The following is a 22868-nucleotide window of genomic DNA, read 5'->3' as shown; positions in this document are numbered from 1 at the left end:
GCTTCTTCTTTTCCCCTCACTCACTCTGCCCATTGGCCTCTTTGCTATTTCTCTGGGATATCTCCCACCCCAAGGACTTTGCTCTGGTTATTTCCTCTGCCTGGAACATTCTTCCCTCAACTATTTCTTCTTTTTTTGGGCGGCGGGGGTAGGGGGGGGTGAGGGGCCCACCTGCGGCATACGGAAGTTCCCCGGCTAGGGGTCGAATCAGAGCTGCAGCTACCAGCCTGCGCCACAGCCAAAGAAACACCATATTTGAGCCACATCTTCAACCTACATCACAGCCACAGCAACACCAGATCCTAGGCGTGTCTTCGAACTATACCACATCTCACGGCAACGCCAGATCCTTAACCCACTGATCGAGGCCGGGGATCGAACCTGCATCCTCATGGTTACTAGTCAGATTCGTTTCTACTGAGCCATGAGGGGAACTCCCTGTCAACTATTTCAATAGCTCGTTCCTCACCTCCTTCGGGTCTTTACTCAGATGATGTCTCCTCAATGAGACCTTTCCTGACTACCTTATTTATTTATTTATTTATTTATTTTTGGCCACACCCATGGCATGTGGAAGTTCCTGGGCCAGGGATCAAACCAGAGCCCCAGCAGTAACAACAAGGCTGGATTTTCAGCTTGCTGAGCCACCAGGAAACTCCCTGACTGCTCTATTCAAACACAGTCTTCCCTTCTCTCCCCGCCCTCCCCTGGTTTATTTTTCTCTGTAGCACATGCCACTTTATTACGTATACGTATTTATTTTATTGTGCCCCTCGCCAGAAGCCAGCACCAAGAGGGCAAAGATTTTTGCCTTGCTATGTCCCCAGTGCCTAGAAAAGCATGTGGTAAGGGCGTACTAAAAATGTGGAAAAGAATGGTTTTTCTCTAAGAAATTTCTCTCATGTATAGTGCTCTTGTTCTGTTCTGGTCCCGTGCCATGTTCTCTACAGGAACCATTTCACTTCATGTCTCTCTCTCGCTAACACGGAACAAGGGGGGATATCAGGACCCCATTTTACCAATGGGGACATTAAGGCTCAGAGCTCTGCCAGTCTGTAGGCTTTGCTTGTAGCCCTAGGCTATCTGATATGATCTCATGTATATGAAGCATGTGGTGCCAGGCTTGGTATCATCAGCCACAGCCCTGTAGGGTTAGTTATTGTCATGGGTGCTTTTTATGTATTTTTGCCCCCAAGGGTGAGCTGCCACCTAGCTCCTGAGTCAGACCCTTATGTGTAGAGGGGTACAGGGGGTGGTTTCTGAAACTGAGTCACCTGGAAAGGGACATTAGGCACAGGCCCAGGGCCCTAAAATGAGTCATCTTTTTACAGACCAATAAGAAGTTGTAGCAGGAGCCCCCTAATGGATCATACAGTCTGGGAAGCTGAGATCCAGAAAGGGTTGAGTCTCTTCTGAAGTCACATAGCACAGAGACAGGGAGATTTGATTTCTGACATAGGGGGTTAGACAGGGTCAGGGCGGGTTTTGTGGGGGGAAGCGTCACATCCCTTCTTCTCCCAGGGGTGGGAGAGATGCCCCAGCCAGCTGCCTCTATTCCAGACTGTGAGAAGAGGGGTGAGTCAGACTATTGTAGGGGGAGCAGGCTTTAAGCCTGTCCTCCCTCCCCCATCAACAACACACACACCCAGATGGGCTGGGAGCTGGTTTTCTGGGATGCCAAGGTTCCTGAGTCAGCACTGGGAATCTTGGCTGAGTGTGTTCTGGGAAATGTCAGGCCTACAGGAAACAGAGGGCTCCCACTCACACCATCCTGCAGGTGGGCGGGGAGCAGAGAGAGCAGGGCGTACGAGGGAACAGGAGTCCAGTGTGCTTGGGGCTGAGGCTGAGGGAGGGGGTTTATGCACACGGAGGGAAACAGCTGGTGAGCAAGACAGAAGGGTTAGAAGTGCAAGGGAGAGGGTGTGGGTATAGGATGTGATGTGGGTATTTGAAGCAGAGGGTGAGTGTGCAAAGTGGAGGGGCTCTGTGCAAGAGAAATGTTTGCTGAGAAGATGGGCGTTCAAAGCAGAGCTGTTGAGTCAGTCTCCTGGGGAAAGGAGGAAAGTGAGAATAACAAAATGTTCCCGTAAAGGAGAGGGATGTTTGCCGAAAAGACTTGTAGGAAACTGAAAAGTCTGCCGTGTACAAGGCACTTTGAGGTGAGTGGAAGGGCATAAAATGGCACATGTGCGCTCGGGTAGTGCCCTAGCCCATCCTTAGGCCCCGCCCCTGGCCCTGCCCCCTCACGCGCGGCGGGGAGTATGTTATGCCAGTCAGCGAGATTCTCTTGCGCCATTGGCTAGTTGACCGGAGGGGGCGGGCTTACGGAGAGTCCCGGAAGCGCAGGAGGCCCCGTGCGTAGAGCACCCAGAGCCAGGGAACCGTAGGTGCTTAGCAACCGGGGGAGGTTCCCAGTTACGGGGGTAGCGGGGGAAACGGGAGGAATTGTGGGTGCCTGGCAACAGAGGGGAAGGCGGTGCCTAGCAACAAGGGGGTCAGAGGAGTGGAGAGGTAGCCCTGGAGGACCTGTGGGTGTCTAGCAACGGAGGGCGGGGGGTAGGATCCTGGCAACGGCGGGGAGTGGGACCGCAGGAGAGTGGTTTGAGAGGTGTGCAGGAAGAGCCGTGGGTTCCTAGCAACTGGGGGGCCTATTAACAGAGGAGGAAGTCTTTGAGGGGTGGGAATCTTAGCGTGGTCGCAGAAGAATGTGAGGGCTTGGCAAAGGCCGGCAGAGCAGGGAGGTCAGTTCCACAACTCCTACCCGAATAATTCCTCCTCTTCTCCCCCAGACAATGTGGCTGGAGGTAGGGGGCTCACTGCGAGGGACCTGTGGACACCTGGGCCGGACTATTGGTCTGCCCTGTGGGGCCCTGGGGCCTGGGCCCCGCTGCTGGGTAAGAGGCTTGGGAGGGGGTCTCCCAGGGGATGAGGCTGGGGGAGGCTTCAGGGAGTCAAAGGACAGGGAGGGAACCAAAAGGGCCAGGTGGACCCTATGTCCTCCACTCCTTCCCAGTGTTCACGTCTTTTGCAGGGGCCACGTGGGGGTTCCTGGGCCCAAAAACTTCATCAGGATGGGCCTGGCAGGGGTCTGGGTGAGGAGGACATTCACAAGGCACGGGAGGCACGAATCAGGAAGACGCCCCGGCCCCAGGTATCACTATCACCCATCCAGCAATACCCCAGGAAGGCACCTCGCCTACCGAGCTTGGGGAAGGGTGTGGTGGCAGGCTGCTTGGGCTCCCTGGGCCCGAAGTCCATCTTTCTCTGCTCAGACCTTCTCCCGGTTTCCCAGCTGAGTGACCGTGCTCGAGAACGCAAGGTGCCGGCTTCGCGCATCAGCCGCTTGGCCAACTTTGGGGGTAGGTGTGACTGTGGGAGACTGTGACCTAGATCCAAGGAGGTGACATTTACCGAGTGAAGCAAGGGAGAGAGTGAATCAGAGACAGAGAGAGGAGGGAGAGATGGAAAGAGAATGAAGGCAAAGCCCGGCCAAACCCAGAGAAACAGAGAGGAACCCTGCCTTTGTTGAGAACTTGGGATGTGCAGGGCCCCATGCACACATGATCTGTTTGCGCTGAATCAGTGAGTGTTTGTTTCCATTCTAGAGATGAGGAAATGGGGGCCAAGGGAGGTGAGGTGACACCAGGTTGTCAAATTTCAGGTTACAATCTGTGTGAAATAATTTAGTAGGTTGCAACCAGCATTAAAAAAAGAATATGCTGTGGCTACAGCTGTGGCGTAGGTCACAACTGCAACTCAGATCTGATCCCTGGCCTGGGAACTCCATGTGCCTTAGGGCAGCCAAAAAAAAAAAAGAAGAAGAAGAAGAAGAAGAATAGAATGGAAAATATGAGTGCACGTGTAGAGGAAAGTCTGGTTTCATGAAATATACAAACTTACTCTATCAGTCATAATGCAAATGTCTTTACTGTGGATCATGGTTCAAGTTTTAAAAAGACTGATTTACAGGGAGTTCCTGTCATGGCGCAGTGGAAACGAATCCAGCTAGGAACCATGAGGTTGCCAGTTTGATCCCTGGCCTCGCTCAATGGGTTAAGGATCTGGCGTTGCCTTGAGCTGTGGTGTAGGTTGCAGACATGGCTTGGATCCCCCATTGCTGTGGCTGTGGCTGTGGCTGTGGCAGGCAGCTGTAGCTCTGATTTGACCCCTAGCCTGGGAACCCCTATATGCCGTGGGTGGGGCCCTAAAAAGCAAAAAAAAAAAAACAACTGATGTACAGTATAAAGGAGTCAAATGCACTAGTTAGAGCTTTGGTACCAGGCTGTCCGGGAGTGACTGTGCTGTATCTTACTTTGTGACTGTGGATGAGTTACTTAACTTCTCAGAGCCCGATTTCCTTTCCTGTAAAATAGAGGTTTTTCTATAAAATGTCTTCCTGGGAGTGTGAGGACAGAATGGGTCAGTGCACTGGGAATGGTTCCTGGCATGGAGAAAGGGCTCAGAAAGTGGCGGTTACGGTTATTTACAGAGATAGCGAGAGTGAAAGAGGCAGAGCGACTCAAGGTGTCTTTCAGGACAGAGGACGCAGAGGAAATCAGAGCCGGAGAGATAACATCAAAAGGAGGAGCTGAGGGATCGAGGTCTAGACAGACGTGCCAGGTGGAGGGAAGGGCAGAGATGGAGAAATAACTGACTTAGGAAAGGGGAGGTGAGCATGGAGAAGAGAAGGTAAGAACACAGAGAGAAACAGGAGTCGCAGGAAGACAGCGAGGCCCAGGAGATCATTTTGGGGCCTTCTTACGCTTGGCTGCACACTAGACTCATCTGGGATGCTTAAAAGAAAAAGAATTCCAGGGCTTTATCTCAGGATAGTTTAGCCAGCACCTCAGCGATGCGGCATCATATTTACAAAGACTCCTTGGAGTTCCTGCTGTGGCACAGTGGGCTAAGAGTCCGACTGCACCAGCTCCGGTCACTGTAGAGCTGGGGGTTTGATCCCCAGCCTGGCGCAGTGGGTTAGGATCTGGCATTGCTGCAGCTGCTTCGGCTTGGATTTGATCCCTGGCCCAGGAACTTTTTTTTTCTTTCTTTCTTTTTAGGGCTGTACCCATGGCATATGGACGTTCCCAGACTAGGGGTCAAATAGGACCTGCAGTTACCAGCCTACACCACAGTTCACGGCAACACTGGATCCTTAACCCACTGAGTGAGGCCGGGGATCAAACCTGCATCCTCATGGACACTATGTTGGGTTCTTAACCCCAGGAACTCCTGGCCGGGGAGTTGCAGGAGTTGGGTGCAGCCAGAAAAATTAAAAACCTCCTCACATGACTGTGCGCAGCCAGAGGTGAGAACTGCAGACCCAGGAGACAGAGACAAAGAGAAAGGGGTGGAGAAAGAGGTAGCCGTACCTCCGAGAGAACCTCAAGCAGAGAGAGAATAAGAGACTGGTTTGGACACAGAGGCATGCCGGGAGTTGACTACAAAGAATTGAGAGACAGATGTGGTTAGAGAAAGACAGACAGGGGGGATGGGGTGGGGGAGGGAAGCAGGCACTCAGGCCCCTCTCTCACTCCCAGGACTGGCTGTGAGCTTGGGGCTGGGAGCACTGGCTGAGGTGGCCAAGAATTCCCTGCTCGGAGGACGTCCCCAATCAGGTGAGTGAGCCACCCTGCCTGGGTCCACACCCTGGCCTTGCTGTGTGACCTGGGGCAAGTCGCTTCGCCTCTCTGAACCCCAGTTTCTTCATCCAGAGGTGATGATAATATAGCCACTTCTTAGGGTCATGGCAGAGTGCTCAGAACAGGGTGAAGCCACTGTCAGGGTGGCGATGGGTAGAAATATGTCATGTGGGGGAAAAAAGTGTAAGCCGTGCAGAGTTGAGATCCAAACTGTGAGCAGGAGGGGAAGGCTGAAAATAGGAGTGCCCGTGAGAGTCTGTTTACTGCAGAGATAGACTAGGCCATGAGAGATCAGCATTTATGGGTAAGATTCCCCAACACGTCAATGTCTTGAAACAAAAACGGGGGTGGATATTCTAGGTGAAAAAGAGACTAGAGATAATAACCCACAAATGGAATGTGTGAGCCATGATTGGATGTCAGGTCGAAAAAAGTAACTATAAAATATGTTTGGGGGAGTTCCCGTTGTGGCTCAGTGGAAACGAACCTGACTAGTATCCATAAAGACACAGGTTCGATCCCCGGCCTCATCAGTGAGTTAAGGATCTGGCGTTGCCATGAGCTGTGGTGTAGGTTGCAGATATAGCTCAGATCCCCAGTGGCTGTGGCTGTAGTGGAGGCCAGCAGCTACAGCTCCAATTCGACCCCTAACCTGGGAACCTGCATATGTTGCGGGTTCAGCCCCAAAAAGACAAACAAAACAAAACCAACAAAGAAACAAATGATGTTTGGGGACAACTGGGAAAATCTGAGTAGCACTGGGCAGTAGGTATTAGAGAATTAGTGTTAATTTTCCTGGGTGTGGTTTTGGCACTGCGATTGTGTAAGGGACTATCCTTAGCACAGGTTGAGTGCAAGTCAGTCAGCAGAAGTAACCATCAGTGTCCGGTGCACAGGCACAGATAAAGCAGGTAAGGCAGCATATGTTAAAGTGTTGAATCAGGTGTGCAGGTGTACCTGAGACTGTAAATGCAGTCTTTCTGTTTGGATTTTTGTCAAAATAAAAAGGTCAGGGTAGATGGAAGAATAGGATTTAGGGTAAGGCCAGACTGAATCTGCACCCTGCTCTGCCACTTCCGTGCTGTGTGACTGAGGGCCAGACCCTGTACCTCTCTGAATCTCTTGCTTCCTCATGTTGAAAATGAAGGCATTGGTAGTTCTTACTTCCTGGGGTGATTGTGGGGATTCAGCCAGAGAATCCACAGAGACTCAGTAAAGAGCTCAATACATTTTTTGTTTTTTTGTTTTTTTTTCCCACTTTTTAGGGCCATACCTGCAGCATATGGAGGTTCCCAGGGTAGGGGTCCAGTTGGAGCTGTAGCTCCAGCCTAGAACACAGCCACAGCAATGCAGGATCCTTAACCCACTGAGCGAGGTCAGGGATCGAACCCGCATCGTGCTAGATACTGGTCAGGTTTGTTACTGCTGAGCCACAACAGGGACTTTGAACCTGTGTACCTTAAATGGCTAAATTATATCATATGTGAATTATACCTCAATAAAGCTTTTAAGAAACGGAAGAATGAGGAGTTCCCATTGTAGCTCAGCTGGTTAAGAATTCGACTAGTATCCATGAGGAGGTGGGTTCGATTTCTGGCCTCACTCATTGGGTTAAGGATCCAGCATTGCCTGCAAGGTGCGGCTTAGGCCACAGATGTGGCTTGGATCCTGCATTGCTGTGTCTGTGGTGTAGGCTGGCAGCTGCAGCTCCTATTCGACCCTTAGTCTGTAAACTTCCATATGCTGCAGGTGTGGCCCTAAAAAGAAAAAAAGGCAAAACAGAATGAGAACCCCAAGAACTTATTTATGTGGATTGTACTTATAGATATTTGCTGTATTAGAGATTAAAACTGAAAGAGATTTAAAACACAAGAATGCACACGCACTCCATCAGTCATCAGAGCAACGGCATCATCACAGGTCCCAGAGCTTCTGGAAAACTCCACGGAACATTTGTGGGCAAATGGGAGTAAAAAAAGGGCAAATAATACATTAATATTATGATGGAAATAGTCTTGATCTCACTAAAGGATCTCAGGGACCCCCAGGGGCTCCCAGACCACACTTGGAGAATCGCTGCACTAGTTTTCTAGAAGATTTTCTTGTGTGTCTTCCTGGTCACTCCTTCCACTGAGGGTAACCACCGTCTTGACTTCTTTTTTTTTTTTTTTTTTTTTTTTTAGGGTCACATCTGCAGCATATGGAGGTTCCCAGGCTAGGGGTCAAATCGGAGCTGCAGCCGCCAGCCTACACCACAGCCATAACAACACAGGATCCGAGCCGTGTCTGCAACCTACACCACAGCTCACAGCAACCCCGGATCCTTAACCCACTGAGTGAAGGCCAGGGATTGAACCCACATCCTTGTGAATGCTAGTCTGGTTTGTTAACCACTGAGTCACGACCAGAACTTCCTCTCTTGACTTCTGACCCCTAAGATTTGCCTCTTTTTGCCCCTTATGCCCGGGTAATCAGCCTGTATGTCCTCATATGTGTCTGCCTTGTTTTGTTCAACATTCTGTTTGAGAAGCATCCATGTTGCTGTGAGTGGCCGCGGGTTGTTTATTCCATTCTGTAGGTTACCGAGTTCCTTTGTTCCTTTTCTGGATGGTCCTTTGGGTTGTCTTCGGTTTGGGACAGTTAGGAAGAGTGCAGCCCTGAACCCTCTTGGCATATGTGTTGGTGGACACACATAGGCATTTCTCTGGGGGGTATACCTGGGAGGGAAATTGCATCGGGTATAGGTGTGTGCTTTACTGGAAACGTCCTAACTGCTTGCCAAAGGGCTTGGGCCCTGGCACCCTCCTTGACAGTGTTGGCATGCTGATGCTCCAGGTCTCTGCCAACACTTGGTATTGTCTTTTTCACTTTAGCCATGCTGGCGGGAGTGCTGCTGTGGTGTCATAGTGATTCTTTTTTTTTGTGGTTGCCACACTAATGATTGTTCTCTCCATCCCAGAGGGAGGCTCCCAGCCAGGCTCCAGCCCTTTCCTGTCGGAGGCCAATGCTGAGCGGATCGTGCAGACCTTGTGTACAGTTCGGGGGGCCGCCCTCAAGGTTGGCCAAATGCTCAGCATCCAGGGTACAGCATGACCCACGACCCCTGACCCCGGACCTCATTTCCATCCCACCCTGCCCCCCACCAAGCCCTGACTTCAGATACTGACACAGGAGCCCCTCCTGGCCTCCCCCTCACTGCTTCCCTCTTCCCACTGTTTCCCAAGACAACAGCTTCATCAGCCCCCAGCTGCAACGCATCTTCGAGCGTGTCCGTCAGAGCGCCGACTTCATGCCCCGCTGGCAGATGCTGGTAGGTGCCCAGTGGGGAAAAGCCTGGCAAGGGAGGTGAGCTCTACCTGCCTGACCCTCCCTGTCTGACTCAGAGCCTCAGTTTCCCCACCTGTTAAGTGGGGAGCCCTACAGCATGCATCTCCTGAGATGGTGACGATGATGAAACGAGAGAATAGGGCAGAGCACTTAGTCCAGTTCGCCGCCGGCCCAGGGCTCTGTCAGGGCTGTTAAAGAGGCAGTGAAGCCTAGGGCCCAGACTTCGGGAGTTCAAACCCTGGGCTCTGCCACTTACTACCTGTGTGAGCTCAGACACGTGGCTGGTCTCTCTGTGCTTCAGTTACCTCATCTGTGACCAGTGGTGGTGACAGCGAGGCCCACATCAGGTTACGGAAATCAGTGTCGGTAAAGCAATCCGAAGGGCGCCTAACACCCCGAGAATGACATGCAAGTGTTAGCTGTTATCATTACTGGGTTTTTTTTTTTTTGTCTTTTTGTCTTTTTTGTTGTTGTAGTTGTTGTTGTTGCTGTTTCTATTTCTTGGGCCGCTCCCGCGGCATATGGAGGTTCCCAGGCTGGGAGTCTAATCGGAGCTGTAGCCGCCGGCCTACGCCAGAGCCACAGCAACGTGGGATCCGAGCCGCGTCTGCAACCTACACCACAGCTCACGGCAATGCCGGATCCTTAACCCACTGAGCAAGGGCAGGGATCGAACCCACAACCTCATGATTCCTAGTCGGATTCGTTAACCACTGCGCCACGACGGGAACTCCATTACTGGTTTTTTTTAATTAAAGGGGAGCATGTCTCTAAATAGGTTGGCACAGCACCTGGCACTTGGTAAGTGCCCAAGACATGAGCCCTTCTTCTAATAGCTGGGTAAGGGTGTGGAATCCAGAATCTAGCTGCCTGCCCTCCTTCTGATCTCTGTTCCTCTCCCTCATCATGTGACCCTGGGCAATGACCATCCCTTTCTGAGCCACTCTGAGCAGGACCTGGCCCATAGGAAGTCCTCTAGTTTTTGGTTTGTTTGTTTGTTTTAATGCCCACACCCATGGAATATGAAAGTTTCTGGGCCAGGGATTGAATCTGAGCTGCAGCTGCTACAACGCTGTATCCTTTAACCCACTGCACTGGGCTTGGGATAAAACCTGAGCGTCTGCAGTGACCTGAGCCACTGTAGTCAGATTCTTTTTTTTTTTTTTTTTTTTTTTTTGCTTTATAGGGCTGTACCCGCAGCATATGGAGGTTCCCAGGGTGGGGGTCAAATCGGAGCTACAGCTGCCGGCCTACACCACAGCCACAGCAATGCCAGATCTGAGCTGCGTCTGTGACCTACACCACAGCTCATGGCAATGCCGGATCCTTAACCCACCAAGCAAGGCCGGGGATAAAACCTGCATCCTCATGGATACTAGCTGGATTTGTTTCCACTGCACCACAACAGGAACTCCTGTAGCTGGATTCTTAACCCACTGTGCCATGGCAGGAACTCCAATTTTAGCTCTTCTTTATCACCTTGACTTTTTTTTTTCTTTTTAGGGTGACACCTGCAGCATATAGAAGTTCCCAGGCTAAGGGTCAAATCAGAGCTACAGCTGCCAGCCTATGCCACAGCCACAGGCACAGCCACGCAGGATCTGAGCCTCATCACAGGATCTGAGCCTCACCTACATCACAGCTCATAGGAATGCCGGATCCTTAACCCACTGAGCGACGCCAGGGATCAAAACTGCATCCTCACAGATACTAGTCAGATTCTTAATCTGCTGAGCCACAGTGGGAACTCCTATCATTAACTTTTGAATTGATAACGCAATATATGAGTATAACGAAGGATTATTATCAATCCCAACTACACATGGTAGCAATCCCCAGAACAGCCCACACAGCCTTGGGAGTCTGCCAGCACCTGGCTTGTCCCTTTGGCCAGGAGACTTCTTTCCAAGCCTCAGTTTCCTCATCTGCGAAGTGGGGTAGCAGCCAAGAGCTTGGCCCAGGGCCCCGTGCGTTGGGAGTGGGGTTATTAACATGTAAAGCGCCCAACTTAGGGCAGAAACTCAGTTTCCCGAAACTGTGGTGGTAACTGTCATGACCAATCTCCCTAGAGGGTTCTCGAAGAGGAGCTCGGCAAGGACTGGCAGGCCAAGGTGGCCTCTTTGGAGGAGGTGCCCTTTGCAGCTGCCTCAATTGGACAGGTGCACCAGGGTGTGCTGAGGGATGGGACAGAGGTGGCTGTGAAGATCCAGGTGAGGGGCAGGTGGGGCGAGGGTGGGGGGACCCCCAAGGGGGTGGGGTCACCCAGCAGTCCCAGAAGAGTGACTCCCACCCCCCATCCCGGCTCCCCTCGCAGTACCCGGGCGTTGCCCAAAGCATCCAGAGTGACGTCCAGAACCTGCTGGCGGTGCTCAAGATGAGTGTGGCCCTGCCGGAGGGTGAGGCTGGCCCCGGGGGCATGGGGGTGCTGGGGGGTGGGGGGAGCAGCCCGCCCAGGGCGGGAGCCGGAGTGAACGCCTAGGTCTGCGTGTTTGAGACAGACGAAGAGACACCAAGGCAGGGACTGCTCAGAGTCCAAGCGTGTGAAAAAGAGAGAAACTTAGAGGTTCCAGCAGGGGCCCGAGAAGAGCCCAGACCGAAATCCAGAAACAGACACACCGAGGGTGGGTGGAGAGCGACTGGAGGCTTGAAAAAGAGCCACGGAAGCAGGAACGGAGTCAGTCCTGAAGGAGGTGGAGCAGGGTGTGCCTGTGTGCGCGCGCACGCGCGTGTTTGTGCACATGCGTGCGTGCAGTGTGAGAGAGCATGCAAAAGGGACAGCTGGGAAATGGGACCGTGAAGGGGACCTAAGGACCAGTGCGTCTGCCCGCAAAGGAGACCCCAGCAGAGCCACGGAGCCCAAGGCGGGAGGGACCGTGAGACACAGACAGAGACAGTTCAGGCGACGCGACCAGCACGAGCCACCGTCCCTGAGTGGGAGCTGGAGCGGTCCGCCCGGGTCCAGCCTTCCCTGCCTGACACAGCCACCCCCCACCCCCCAGGCCTGTTTGCAGAGCAGAGCCTGCAGGCCTTGCAGCGGGAGCTGGCTTGGGAGTGTGACTACCATCGTGAGGCGGCTTGTGCCCAGAACTTCAGGTGAGCTGAGACCCCTCGCCAGCCCGGGAGCCCCCTTCCTCCCTCCAGCTTCTCTCTTAGGCTGAGAGGGAAGTGGATGCTCCCACAGCCTCTGGCGACAGGGGCCCTTGCACGGGCCTGGCAGGCTCTTTTTCTCTTCATTCATTTGTTCATCCAGCCATCCCTTCATTCGCTGCTGTCTTTTGGCAGTACCCGTGGCATGTGGAAGTTCCCGGGCCAGGGATTGAACTCGGGCCACAGTGGCCCCCTAGGCCACAGCTGTGGCCACGGTAAATCCTTAACCCACTGTGCTGGGCCTGGGATCAAACCTGTGCCTCAGCAGCCACCTAAGCCACTGCAGTCAGATCCTTAACCCACTGTGCCACAGCAGGAACTCCTTGCTTTTTCTGAATGTCTCTAAGTTCTCATCTGTCAAATGGGAGGCAGAACCACTGCAGTCTGATGGGGGATGGGCTTGTCAATAGGCACTCATCACAGGAGATACCAGTATACCCCCTGGGCTAACAAAGGAAGCGGTCTGTCCGTTTCAAGAGCTGGAGGAGTTCCCTGGTGGGCTAGGGGTTAAGGGGTCAGTGTTGTCACTGCTGTGGCTCACCTTTGATCCCTGGCTCCAGAACTTCCACATGCTGTGCGTGTGGCCAGAAAAAAAAAATAAAGGTTGGAGAGAGCGCAGGTCCAAGGTCTCCCTTACACCCTGCGGGCAGGAGGAGAAATGGATGGAAGCATTTAGGAGGATGGTTAACCTCATCAAGTCTCAATAGTCACATGCAAACCAACAGCTGCCCTCCTGGCTAAATAGTCTAAGGACACGTATGTCAGTACACACTATCAGACTTTTCTAGAATCCTCAGAGCAGCGATAGCCCCAAACTGGAAGCAACCCAAATCTATCAAAATCATCCAGCAGGGTGAATAAATAAATCATGGTATATTCATCAGCACAGTGTCACACAGCATCGAAAATGAGTGAACTCCAGCTACGTGGAACCGTGATTGTATCTTAGAGGCATCGTGCTATGCAGCAATTAATTACACCTCAGCGAGCTCCTCCCCAGCATGGAGTGTGGCCCGCATGTTTACTGAGCCAAGCTCTGTCGATACGAAGCAAGAGAAGGGGCAGCAGAAGCCAGGGGTCAGAGGCGGGGTCCAGCCCCGTGCAGCTGCTTGATGTGGGACCTCAGTTCCCAGACCAGAGACGGAACCTCAGGCCACAGCAATGAAAGCACCACGTCCTAACCACTAGACCACCAGGGAGCTCAGAGGGCAGCCCTTAACAGGCTGGGTGGCCTTAATCTGCACAGTGGGCCCAGGAGAGCATCCTGCTCAGGGGGAGTGAGGCTCAGAGAAATATGCCAGTGAAGTGCTCACCAGAGGCCCAGCCCATGAGGAGCAGTTCGGTCCTCAGAGATTTTTATGAGCAAGGACAAAAATCAAGCCCCCAAGGCAGGACGTGGTGAAGCTCGAAGCTCGGTGTAAAGTGGGCTGAGCCAGGGCCCTCGTGGGTGGGGTCTGGGAGACCACCTCCCCCCCAAGATTTCCCAGGGCTCTTAGGATAAAACCTACACTGCTTCCTTGGCCCCTCCCCATCTCCCTGTCCCCCCAGCCCCCAACTCCAGCTATCCCACAGGTGCCCCACCAGAGGGCTCACCGGTATTCTTCTCTCGGATCTTGCACTGACACACTCATCTCAGTCTGTGTCGGTCTGTTTGTTGGAGTGAGGGCTCTGGTGTGTGTGTAGGGGTGAGGGGCATGCCTGGGGCTCCTGCATTGCTCACTGCTCTGACCCCCAGCATCACCAGCACACAAATGGACACCAAGGAGGCTTCTTTCCCTTTATTAGCCAATGTCCAGGAGTTCCTGGTGTGGCTCAGTGGGTTAAGAACCCAACTAGTATCCATGAGGATGCGGATTCCATTCCTGGCCTCGCTTGGTGGGTTAAGGATCTGGCGTTGCCGTGAGCTGTGTGTAGGTCACAGATGTGGCTGGGATCTGGCATTGCTGTGGCTGCGGTGTAGGCCGGCAGCTGCTGCAGCTTCAATTCAACCCCTAGCCTGGGATGGCCCTAAAAACAAAACAAAACAAAACAAAAGCCTACAATGTTCAGAGTAGTGACTCCAAGGAGTGGCCAGTGAGTATCACTGTGGACTCAGAGATTTGTGTATCAGTGACTTTTTTTTTGGATGGATTAATGAATAAGTTGATGAGAAAGCAATGCTCAGCAAGCTTCCTACCTTGAGCTCATCCTGGGGTGATGAAATCATAGAGGCGTTTCCGGGAAGGAAGTGGTAACTGGGTCTCCAGCAGCCAGGCACAGAGGGCCTGGCACAGAGGGGTGCTGTGGATATTTGTTGAATGAGGGGATGCATGAATGAATGAAATGTCGAATGACCATCGGTCCAGCCAGGTATCGGCCATCACTCAGCTCAGACAGAGGAAGGAGCAGGGCAGAAGGGAAGACAAGATCTAGGCTGCTTAAGGAAGACTGCTTGGGGGATGGGGGGGGCCTCAGGCAGGGCCACAGGGGCCTGAAGCATGAAGTCCCCTCCGCTCCCCTCCCCTCCCATTTGCTCCAGGCAGCTGTTGGCAGATGACCCCTTCTTTCGGGTTCCAGCCGTGATCCAGGAGTTGTGCACGACGCGGGTGCTGGGCATGGAGCTGGCCGGAGGGGTTCCTCTGGACCAGTGCCAGGGCCTGAGCCAGGACATCCGGAACCAGGTACATAGTCTCTGGGACAGTAGGGCGGGTGCCGCCCCGGGGTAGGGCTGGCAGGGTTGGCCGGAGCCATGGTCCCTCTCCAGGCCACATAATGAACAGAGATTTACAGGGGCAGGGGACACTGAGGTGTCGGTTACTCCTTCTCCCCACCCCAGATCTGCTTCCAGCTCCTGCGGCTTTGCCTGCGGGAGCTGTTCGAGTTCCGATTCATGCAGACGGATCCCAACTGGGCCAACTTCCTGTATGACGCCTCCAGCCATCAGGTCGGTTCCTTGTGTTGTGTGTCAGGGTACATTCGCTGCTGTTGCAGACATTTCCCCATATTTCCCTGGCTCAACACAATAGTAGTTTATTAGCCATGTAACAGGCTGGAGTGGCTCTCCTCCATGTGGTAATGCAGGGCCCCAGGCCCCTTCCCTGTTGTGATTGTTTCATCCCCTAGGCCTTGAAAGGCTCTCCTTCCAGTGAAAGGGGCAAGCAAGGTTGAGAGGGTAACCCCTCCTAACTGCTTAGGTCAGAAGTGACCCACCATTCCCTTCACCATTCCATTGATAAGAGCTGGCCCCTCGGCTAGTCCAGGTGTAAGGGATGCTGGCAAATGGAGTCCCCGCCTAGGCAGTGGCTTCCCAGTGGCAGTGGAGGCAAGGGAGCACGACTTTCAGAAGACAGTCATCCTTAGCACGCCTGTCCTTTGTTTAGAATGTGCCAAGCACCTGCTGCTTCTTGACAGTGATGGCAAGACCACCCTGACCCTTGCCTTCCCAGAGTTCCCAGTCCAGTGCCAGGACCCATCACCAGACAGTATGACCTGTAGTTAGTACCTGGATGGGGAAGCCAGGCCAGAGAGGCCAGTGACCAGGAGGCACGGGAAGGCAAGGAAAGTGGCTGACCCTGCCTGGGATGTTGGAGTCAAGAAAGCTGAACCCAGAAAGACAAGAGGGGGCAGCCTCTAAGGAGCAGGGAAGAGCATTCCTGGCAAAGGTCACAGGCCGTCCGAAGGCCTGGGGGTAAGAGTTTGGACTGAAAGGCTCAGCGTGTATGGTTGCCAGATGCCTTTCCAAAGTGGTCTGTGCCATTCTGTCCCCAGAGGGGTCTTTCTAAAATGCAAATCTGGGAGTTCCCATCGTAACTCAGTGGTCACGAACCCGACTAACATCCATGAGGACATGGGTTCGATCCCTGGCCTCACTCAATGGGTTAAAGGGTCCAGCGTTGACATGAGCTGTGGTGTAGGTCCCAGATGCAGCTCAGATCCAGCATTGCTGTGGCTGTGGCTGTGGCGTAGACTGGCAGCTGCAGCTCTGATTCAGCCCCTAGCCTGGGAACCTCCATATGCTGTGGGTGCGGCCCTAAACAAAACAAAACAAAACAAAAAACCTGCAAATCTGACCAAGCTGTCCCTTACACAGCTCCCAACATCCTCAGGATCAAGTGAGCCCTGTGCTGAGTGTGACATGGTCCCACCAAATCCAGCCTCCGTCCCTCATCAACCCCTCCCCAGCAAGTGTGCAAACACCTTGCATCCCTCCAAGGCTCAGACCCCAGGGAGGTATTTTCCTAACTCCAGGGGATGACGTGGGTCCTGACATCAATTTATTGGGTCTCAACATCAGTTTTTGTTTTAGAGACACAGCATGTATTGCAGATGAGAGGGATCCATGTTATTTGGGGCCCGTTTTTTTCTTTTCTTTTTCTTTTTTTCCTACACCACAGCCACAGCAACACGGGATCTGAGCCACATCTGTGATCTGCACCGCAGCATGTGGCAATGCCAGATCATTAACCGACCGAGTGAGGCTAGAGATTGAAACCGCATCCTCATGCATACTAGTCGAGTTCGTAACCCGCTGAGCCACAAAGGGAACTCCCTATTTTGGACCAGTTTTGTTTGATGTTTGTACTTGTCCTGGTGCCCAAGATCATCTGCAGTTTCTTACTGTGGCTTGTGATCAATAGTTGGAACGCCACTGTGGTAGAGAAACTGACACGTGTTCATTGCGCACTGCTTCTCATAGCGAAACCCAGAAACCACCACAGTGCCCATCAGCTAGATCATATGCATGTGATGCATTCATGCCACAGACTCTTAAATGGCGATGGAAAAAAATGAACAAGTGAACGAATGAGCTAGAGCAAGGGCAATGAATCGCAAAACCATGTCGAACGCAAAGACGCTGCAGGATAACTACCATAGGTACCATTTACACAAATTTTTTTTTTGGCTGTACCGACAGCACACAGAATTTCACCGGCCCAGAGACTGAATCTGTGCCACAGCAGTGACCTATGCCACAGCAGTGACAAGGCCTGATCCTTAACCACTAGGCCACCAGGGAACTCCTGTAAGAAGTTTTTAAATATGCACGACATTACTAAGTATTGTCCGTGAGTCCACATAAATGCAGAAAATGTAGCAACGCATGCATGGGGATTTCAGGAAATACTAATAATAATTTCAGGAGAGTGGTGACCCTGGAAGAGTGGGTAGGGACATGGGGGAGGTAGGATCAGATTGGTAGTATTTTATATATATATATAAATATTTTTTTCGGGGGGCCACACCCACAGCATATGGAAGTTCTCAGGCTAGGTGTCAAATCAGAGCTGCAGCTGCTGGCCTACACCACAGTGCATGTCAATGCTGGATCCTTTAACCCACACTGTGAGGCCATGGGTCACACCTGCATCCTTATGGATACAAGTCAGATTCGTTTCCGCTGCACCCAGTGGGAACTCCCAGTATTTTTTATTTTTATCTGGGTTACCACCATTCGTGAATGTTCATTTTACTTTTCCATCTATTTTATTATTCCCTGGATTTTTTCTTTTTTTCTGTGCCTAAAACACGTTATAAGAATAATTGGGGAGTTCCCACTGTGGCTTGGCAGGTTAAGGATGCGACATTGTCCCTATGAGGACATGGGTTCGATCCCTGGCCTCACTCAGTGGGTTAAGCATACGCGAGCTGCGGTGTAGTTTGCAGATGTGGCTCAGACCCAGTGTTGCTGTGGCATAGGCCACAGGTAGAGCTCTGATTAAACCCCTGGCCTGGGAAACTCCGTATGCTGCAGGTGTGGTTGTAAAAATAAAGAAAATAAAACCAAGTAGGGTCAAAAAAAATAAATGCCCAGCCCCTTCAGCTTCATGTGGTGGGGGGGTGTAGAGCTCCGAGGCCAGGAGCCCAGGGAGGCAGCCGGGTGGGGACTCTGGCGGGAAGGGGGAGAGAGGGCCAGACTCAGGCCACAGACAGTGGGGAGCACAGGTGGACTCCCAGCGTCCCTTTCGCCGTCCCTCATTCCCAGGTGACCTTGCTGGACTTTGGTGCAAGCCGGGAATTTGGGACCGAATTCACGGACCATTACATTGAGGTGAGTCGCCCCCAACCCTGAGGTCCCTGAAGGGCAGAGCCGCAAGCCTGATACTCAGGCTTCTGGAGAGGGAGAAGGACCGTATCTGCAATTAAGAAATCAATGACTGCGATGTTACCAGCAGCTGACAAATACCAAACACTTAACTCATGCCGGGCACCACTTCAAGCGCTGTGAATGCGGTCACTGGGGTAAATCACATGGCAGCTCCATGGGTGGGACCAGGTATAGCCCCATTTTACAGATTAGCGAACAGGCTCAGAGAGCTCAAGCCACTTGCCCAAGGTCACAGCAGACCTGGGATTCAAACTCAGGGAGTCTGGGTCCAGAGCTGTTTTCCCAACCCCTAACCAGCCCCCTCCTAAGAGAAAGGCCCAGAATGGCCATCCTGTTACTCCCCCAGTTCCACACCTCCTCCCCGCCCCCGCCCCCGCCCCATGCCCTGGTCCAGGGCCCTCAGCCTCATGGTCATTTTCTGTTGCTAGTCCTTCCTGCTCACTGGAGTTGATTTGTCTCAGAGGCCACAGGAAACACCATCTCATTAAGTCGTTGAGATTAGACGTTCCACCTGGGTCTCCTAATCACTGAGTCATCAGTTCAAGGGTTGTCTGACCCCCCTCTATTCCGGACAATACCGGAGACAATGGTGACCGGTCCAGGTTTCTGTCCACCTTCGCAGAACTCAGCCCAACAGGGAGACAGCAAGTTCCCAGAGTGGTCAGCGCTGGGATGGGAGAAGCGCTGGGATGGGAGAAGCACCAGGATGGGAGAAGCACCGGGGCCTGAGGGAGCCCGGAGGAGGAGCCTGGCCCAGCCTAGGGGGTCAAGGAGGGCCTCCAGGAGGAGAAGACATCAGACTTGAGACCTGAGGGATGAGGAGACCAATCAGGAAGAGGCTAGGAGGGTATGCCAGGCAGACAGCATGTGCAAAGGCCAGGGGGTGAGAAGGGACAGTCCCCTTAGAGCAGCTCTTCTCAAACTTGAATGTGCATGAGAACCCCTAGCCCCACCCGCCATGAGCCTGTTAAACATGCAGAGTCTGGTCTGGAGTTAGGCTTAAGAGCTGCCTTTCTAACACACTCCTTGGTGATGCCAGAGCTTCTGTACAGGGACCACACTGGGCAGGCAGGTGGGGACAGAGCAGCAGCCACTCTGGGTCTCTGAAGCCATGCTTTGCATCCTGTACTTTATCCTGGGCCTCCGGGATGAGGAGCCACCACGCAAGGGCAGGTTTGCCCTGGAGCAGGGGAGGGATCCAGAATTAGGAAACTCCTGAATTACAAGTGATCTTTTAAGACAGACCAGAATGGCGCCATTAAAAAAAAAAAAAGAAAGAAAAAAAAGCCTGGGAGTCCAGGGAAGCCGAGGTGGGAGAAGAGGGGTGTCAGGGACAAGGCCCAGGGCTCTGGGCTTGAGGCCTGGGGGATGGTGGGGCCACCCCTTAGATGGAGACACAAAGGAACTAGTTACCCCACCCCCCCACCCCGCTCACGCACGCCCCGCGCAGAGGCTCCTTAAGCCACCTGAGGCACAAAGCCTCGGCCTCTCTGGGTAGCTGGGATGTCCCCTGCCCCTCCCCCCCAGGCCTGTTTAGCATGGCCCTCCTGCCACCTCCTCAGCCTTTTCCAGTTGAAAAAAGCCCTGTCACACCAGCCCCCTGAGGACCACAGGCGTGACAGATGGCCAGACAGGCTCAGGCAGGGGGAGCTGGGACAGAACAGAACTGCCTGATTTAATCCCGTATCCCCCTTCCTCCCAAGAAGGGGCAACTCTGTGGTAAAGGGTTCGCCCCAGTTCCCCACCTCGCGGGGCTGCTCCTCACTCTGAGCCTGTTTCCTCGCTGGGAAGTGGGGACCCTCATATAAGGAGAGGATCGACCTCCTAGTAATAATCTCGGCTTGTGATAGCTACGGCGTTTCCTACACTGTACAGGCACTGTGCTCAGCACTCTGCAGCTATGCCTTCATCCTCCCAAAGCCCACAGGGCAGACACTTTCATCATTCCCACTTGACAGATGAGACAGCGGAGGCCCAAAAGGCAAAGCCGTTTGCCCGGAGTCAGCCAGCCAATGGCAGAATCGGGATGGAGCCCAAGCAGGCTGGCTCCCACTTCTGTCTGTCCATGTGCCCTTCACGCCCCACGTGCACCCATGGCTGGAGTGCCGCTCAGCTCTGCACCCTCACTTGTCACACAAAGGTTTCTACCGAGGGCCTCCTCAGTGCAGGACCCTGTGCCCTTGGGACTAAACCCAGCCAGGATCCCTGCTCTCCTGGGGCTCCAAGTCTAGGGCAGGAACCAGACCTCAACAAGGTGATCACAGAGATGGCCCAGGGGCAGCCTCAGAGGCAGGTCCGGGTCATGGTCCCATCCTGGCCCAGTTGAGTGTTTGGACCCACGGGCGGCACCTGACATCTGTTTTCCTCTGTGCTGTTTCCCTGGGGGTGGTTTCCAGGCAGACTGCCTTCCCGGCCAAGTGGGCAGAACCCCTGACCACCCAAGCCCAGCTGTAGGCTCTGGAACAGTCTTGAGAGAGACACAGACAGCGGTAAGGAGGCCAGGGGGAGGCCTCTAGGTGAGGGCTTAAGTAGATCCCACCTCCGAACCCCCCCTTGAACCCCTCTGACCCTGTGCCCACACCTGTCTCCCCAGGTGGTGATGGCTGCAGCCAATGGAGACCGAGACCGGGTCCTGCAGAAGTCGAGGGATCTCAGATTCCTCACTGGCTTTGAGACCAAGGTTGGGAGAGTAGGGGCTGCTGTCTCTTGGAGAAAGTGGGGAGCTGCTTAGCTCTACTGGGGGCCCTGGGGCTGCTTGGCCACTCAGGAACCCTGAGAAAGAGGGCACCACTTATCTGTTCTAAGGGAGGGAGCAGGTCTGCTGGTGGATACCTGATACCAAGGCTTGGGGAATGGAGGCAGCTTCTCTGTTCTAGAGGCAGTGGGGGCAACCTGTCTACTGGGGTCCCTGAGAGGGCAGGAAGGACCCTTTCTTTGGGGAGGAGCAGGTGGCTCCTTGTCTCCAAGGGGCTCCGGAAGGGGTGGAGGCTGCCTATTCCGCTTCGGGGAGTTGGGGGCTGGTGTTTGTTCTGGAGGGTCTTGGGGGGATGGAGGGCTGTCTGTCCACACTGGGTGCCTCTGGTCTCCCCGACCCCCAGGCATTCTCTGACGCCCACGTGGAAGCGGTGATGATCCTTGGGGAGCCCTTCGCCACCCAGGGCCCTTACGACTTTGGGGCGGGGGACACTGCCCGCCGTGTGCAGGGGCTTATCCCTGTGCTGCTGCAGCACCGGCTTCGCCCACCCCCCGAAGAGACCTATGCCCTGCACAGAAAGCTGGCAGGGGCCTTCCTGGCCTGCTCCCGCCTCCGTGCCCACATTGCCTGCCGGGACCTCTTCCAGGACACCTACCACCGCTACTGGGCCAGTCGCCAGGCGTAGCCACCACCCAAAGCCTCTTGACCAGAGGGGATGTCTGCTCAGACCCCTCAGAGAGCTCCATCTCTCTCAGGGACTCCAGCCCCACGGCAGGCCATCCTCTGCTATGAGGCCTCCTTCCCACGCTGCTCCAGCTCTGGGGACCCCGCCCTTGGGCTTCCCAGTCTTGCCTAGCTCCCTGGCTCACCCAGGGCTGGGGAACCCCGGGACTAGGGAACTCCCAGCTTCATGGCACCATATCCTGCTCTCCCCACTGCGAAGGGGGCATGTGGGCACTCTATCCGGATATGAATTTGTTTCTGCCAACATTTGAGAGAGCCTTAGGCCCCTGTGCACTGCCATCGCGGAGAACCAGACACATCCTGAGAGGGAGCCCCTCACCTCGGCTTCAGGTCTCCCACAGATGTGGCCAGTGAAAGAGGAGAGGCAGTGGGTGGTGGGGGCAGCCTTCACCTTTGCCTCCCTCACTCCCGCACCAGCTGCCTTCTCCCCACTTCCATCCTCTCTGTGCGGTGGGGAGGGCATGGGGGGGTGATTAAACTTTTAGTCCTAATAAAAGTGACCCTCCCCTTCCCCCAGCTCTTTTCTCTGCTCCTGGAGGGGAGGGGGGGAGCTCACAGGCTGCCTCCAGGTGCAGATGGCCAGCCCCCTCCCACCCTCTTGTCTGAAAGCCCCAGTCCTGCCTGGGCCATCTGTTGCGGGGAATCTCCTTCTCCCCTTTCCCTACCCCCACCCCGCCCCTCCCGCACGTGCTGACCACCTGCTCCGAAGGCTGCGGCAGCTGAGAACATGCCCCCCCCTCCAGCACACACACACACCACCTCCCAGTCTCTTGGCTCCCTCTCCTCGGCTCCCAGCAACCTTGCTTTTGCTAATGGGCCTTAATGCCCCGGCCAGCTGCTTTGCCAAACCCACAGGAGTGGGCGGGGCGCTGGGGCGGCCACAACCGCGCCCGGGTCCCAGCCTGGCGCCCCCGCCCCCAAAGCTGAACCGATCGCGCTCCGGGGTCAGTCCATTCCCCCTCCCCTTCCCAGCAAAAAGTGCCTCGTCACCGCTTCTGCCCGCCCCCGCTGGGCTGGGAGAACTGTGGGGTTAGCTAGAAGATTTGGGAATGTGGGGCTGCAAGGCGTCTCCAGAGGCGACTCTTTCGGACACGGAATTTAAGGGGATCTGAAGTCGGGGGTCACGGAAGGGAAGGGCTCTCACGCCTGGACGGACCTCGAGGGAAGGTCTCAGCTGTGTTCACGTGCATGCTCGGCCCAGCACTGGCCAATGGGCGTGGCGGGGCGG

General features: G+C 54.2%; 1 protein-coding gene across 10 annotated transcripts; it reads left to right on the top strand.

Moving 5' to 3' along the window:
- Positions 1-2137: 2137 nt before the first annotated feature.
- COQ8B (coenzyme Q8B) lies at positions 2138-22151 on the top strand. 10 transcript variants are annotated; one of them, XM_047789798.1, is made up of 15 exons: positions 2138-2159; positions 2790-2894; positions 3032-3151; positions 3293-3359; positions 5541-5618; positions 8602-8724; positions 8867-8952; positions 11039-11179; positions 11284-11365; positions 11969-12062; positions 14635-14776; positions 14932-15039; positions 18079-18144; positions 20795-20881; positions 21300-22151. In XM_047789798.1, exons 2-15 carry the CDS (start codon positions 2793-2795, stop codon positions 21579-21581), a joined length of 1578 nt encoding a protein of 525 aa, XP_047645754.1. In that variant the 5' UTR covers positions 2138-2159; positions 2790-2792; the 3' UTR covers positions 21582-22151. The 10 variants fall into 10 exon arrangements, with proteins under 10 accessions (XP_047645754.1, XP_047645752.1, XP_047645759.1 ...); XM_047789796.1 differs by having other exon boundaries at positions 3014-3151; XM_047789801.1 differs by lacking the exon at positions 2138-2159 and adding an exon at positions 2323-2383 and having other exon boundaries at positions 3014-3151.
- Positions 22152-22868: the final 717 nt, after the last annotated feature.

This window comes from Phacochoerus africanus, chromosome 8 (assembly GCF_016906955.1).
Source record: "Phacochoerus africanus isolate WHEZ1 chromosome 8, ROS_Pafr_v1, whole genome shotgun sequence".
Taxonomy (NCBI): Eukaryota; Metazoa; Chordata; class Mammalia; order Artiodactyla; family Suidae; genus Phacochoerus; species Phacochoerus africanus.
This window is presented reverse-complemented; position numbering and strand designations above follow the sequence as displayed.

Bases quoted from the DNA above. Each gene is read 5' to 3' on its own strand.
- COQ8B (XM_047789796.1), top strand. From the start codon at position 2,793: ATGTGGCTGGAGGTAGGGGGCTCACTGCGAGGGACCTGTGGACACCTG. The intron at 3,360-5,540 runs GTAGGTGTGACT...TCTCACTCCCAG, and splicing joins CCGCTTGGCCAACTTTGGGG to GACTGGCTGTGAGCTTGGGG. The intron at 5,619-8,601 runs GTGAGTGAGCCA...TCTCCATCCCAG, and splicing joins CGGAGGACGTCCCCAATCAG to AGGGAGGCTCCCAGCCAGGC.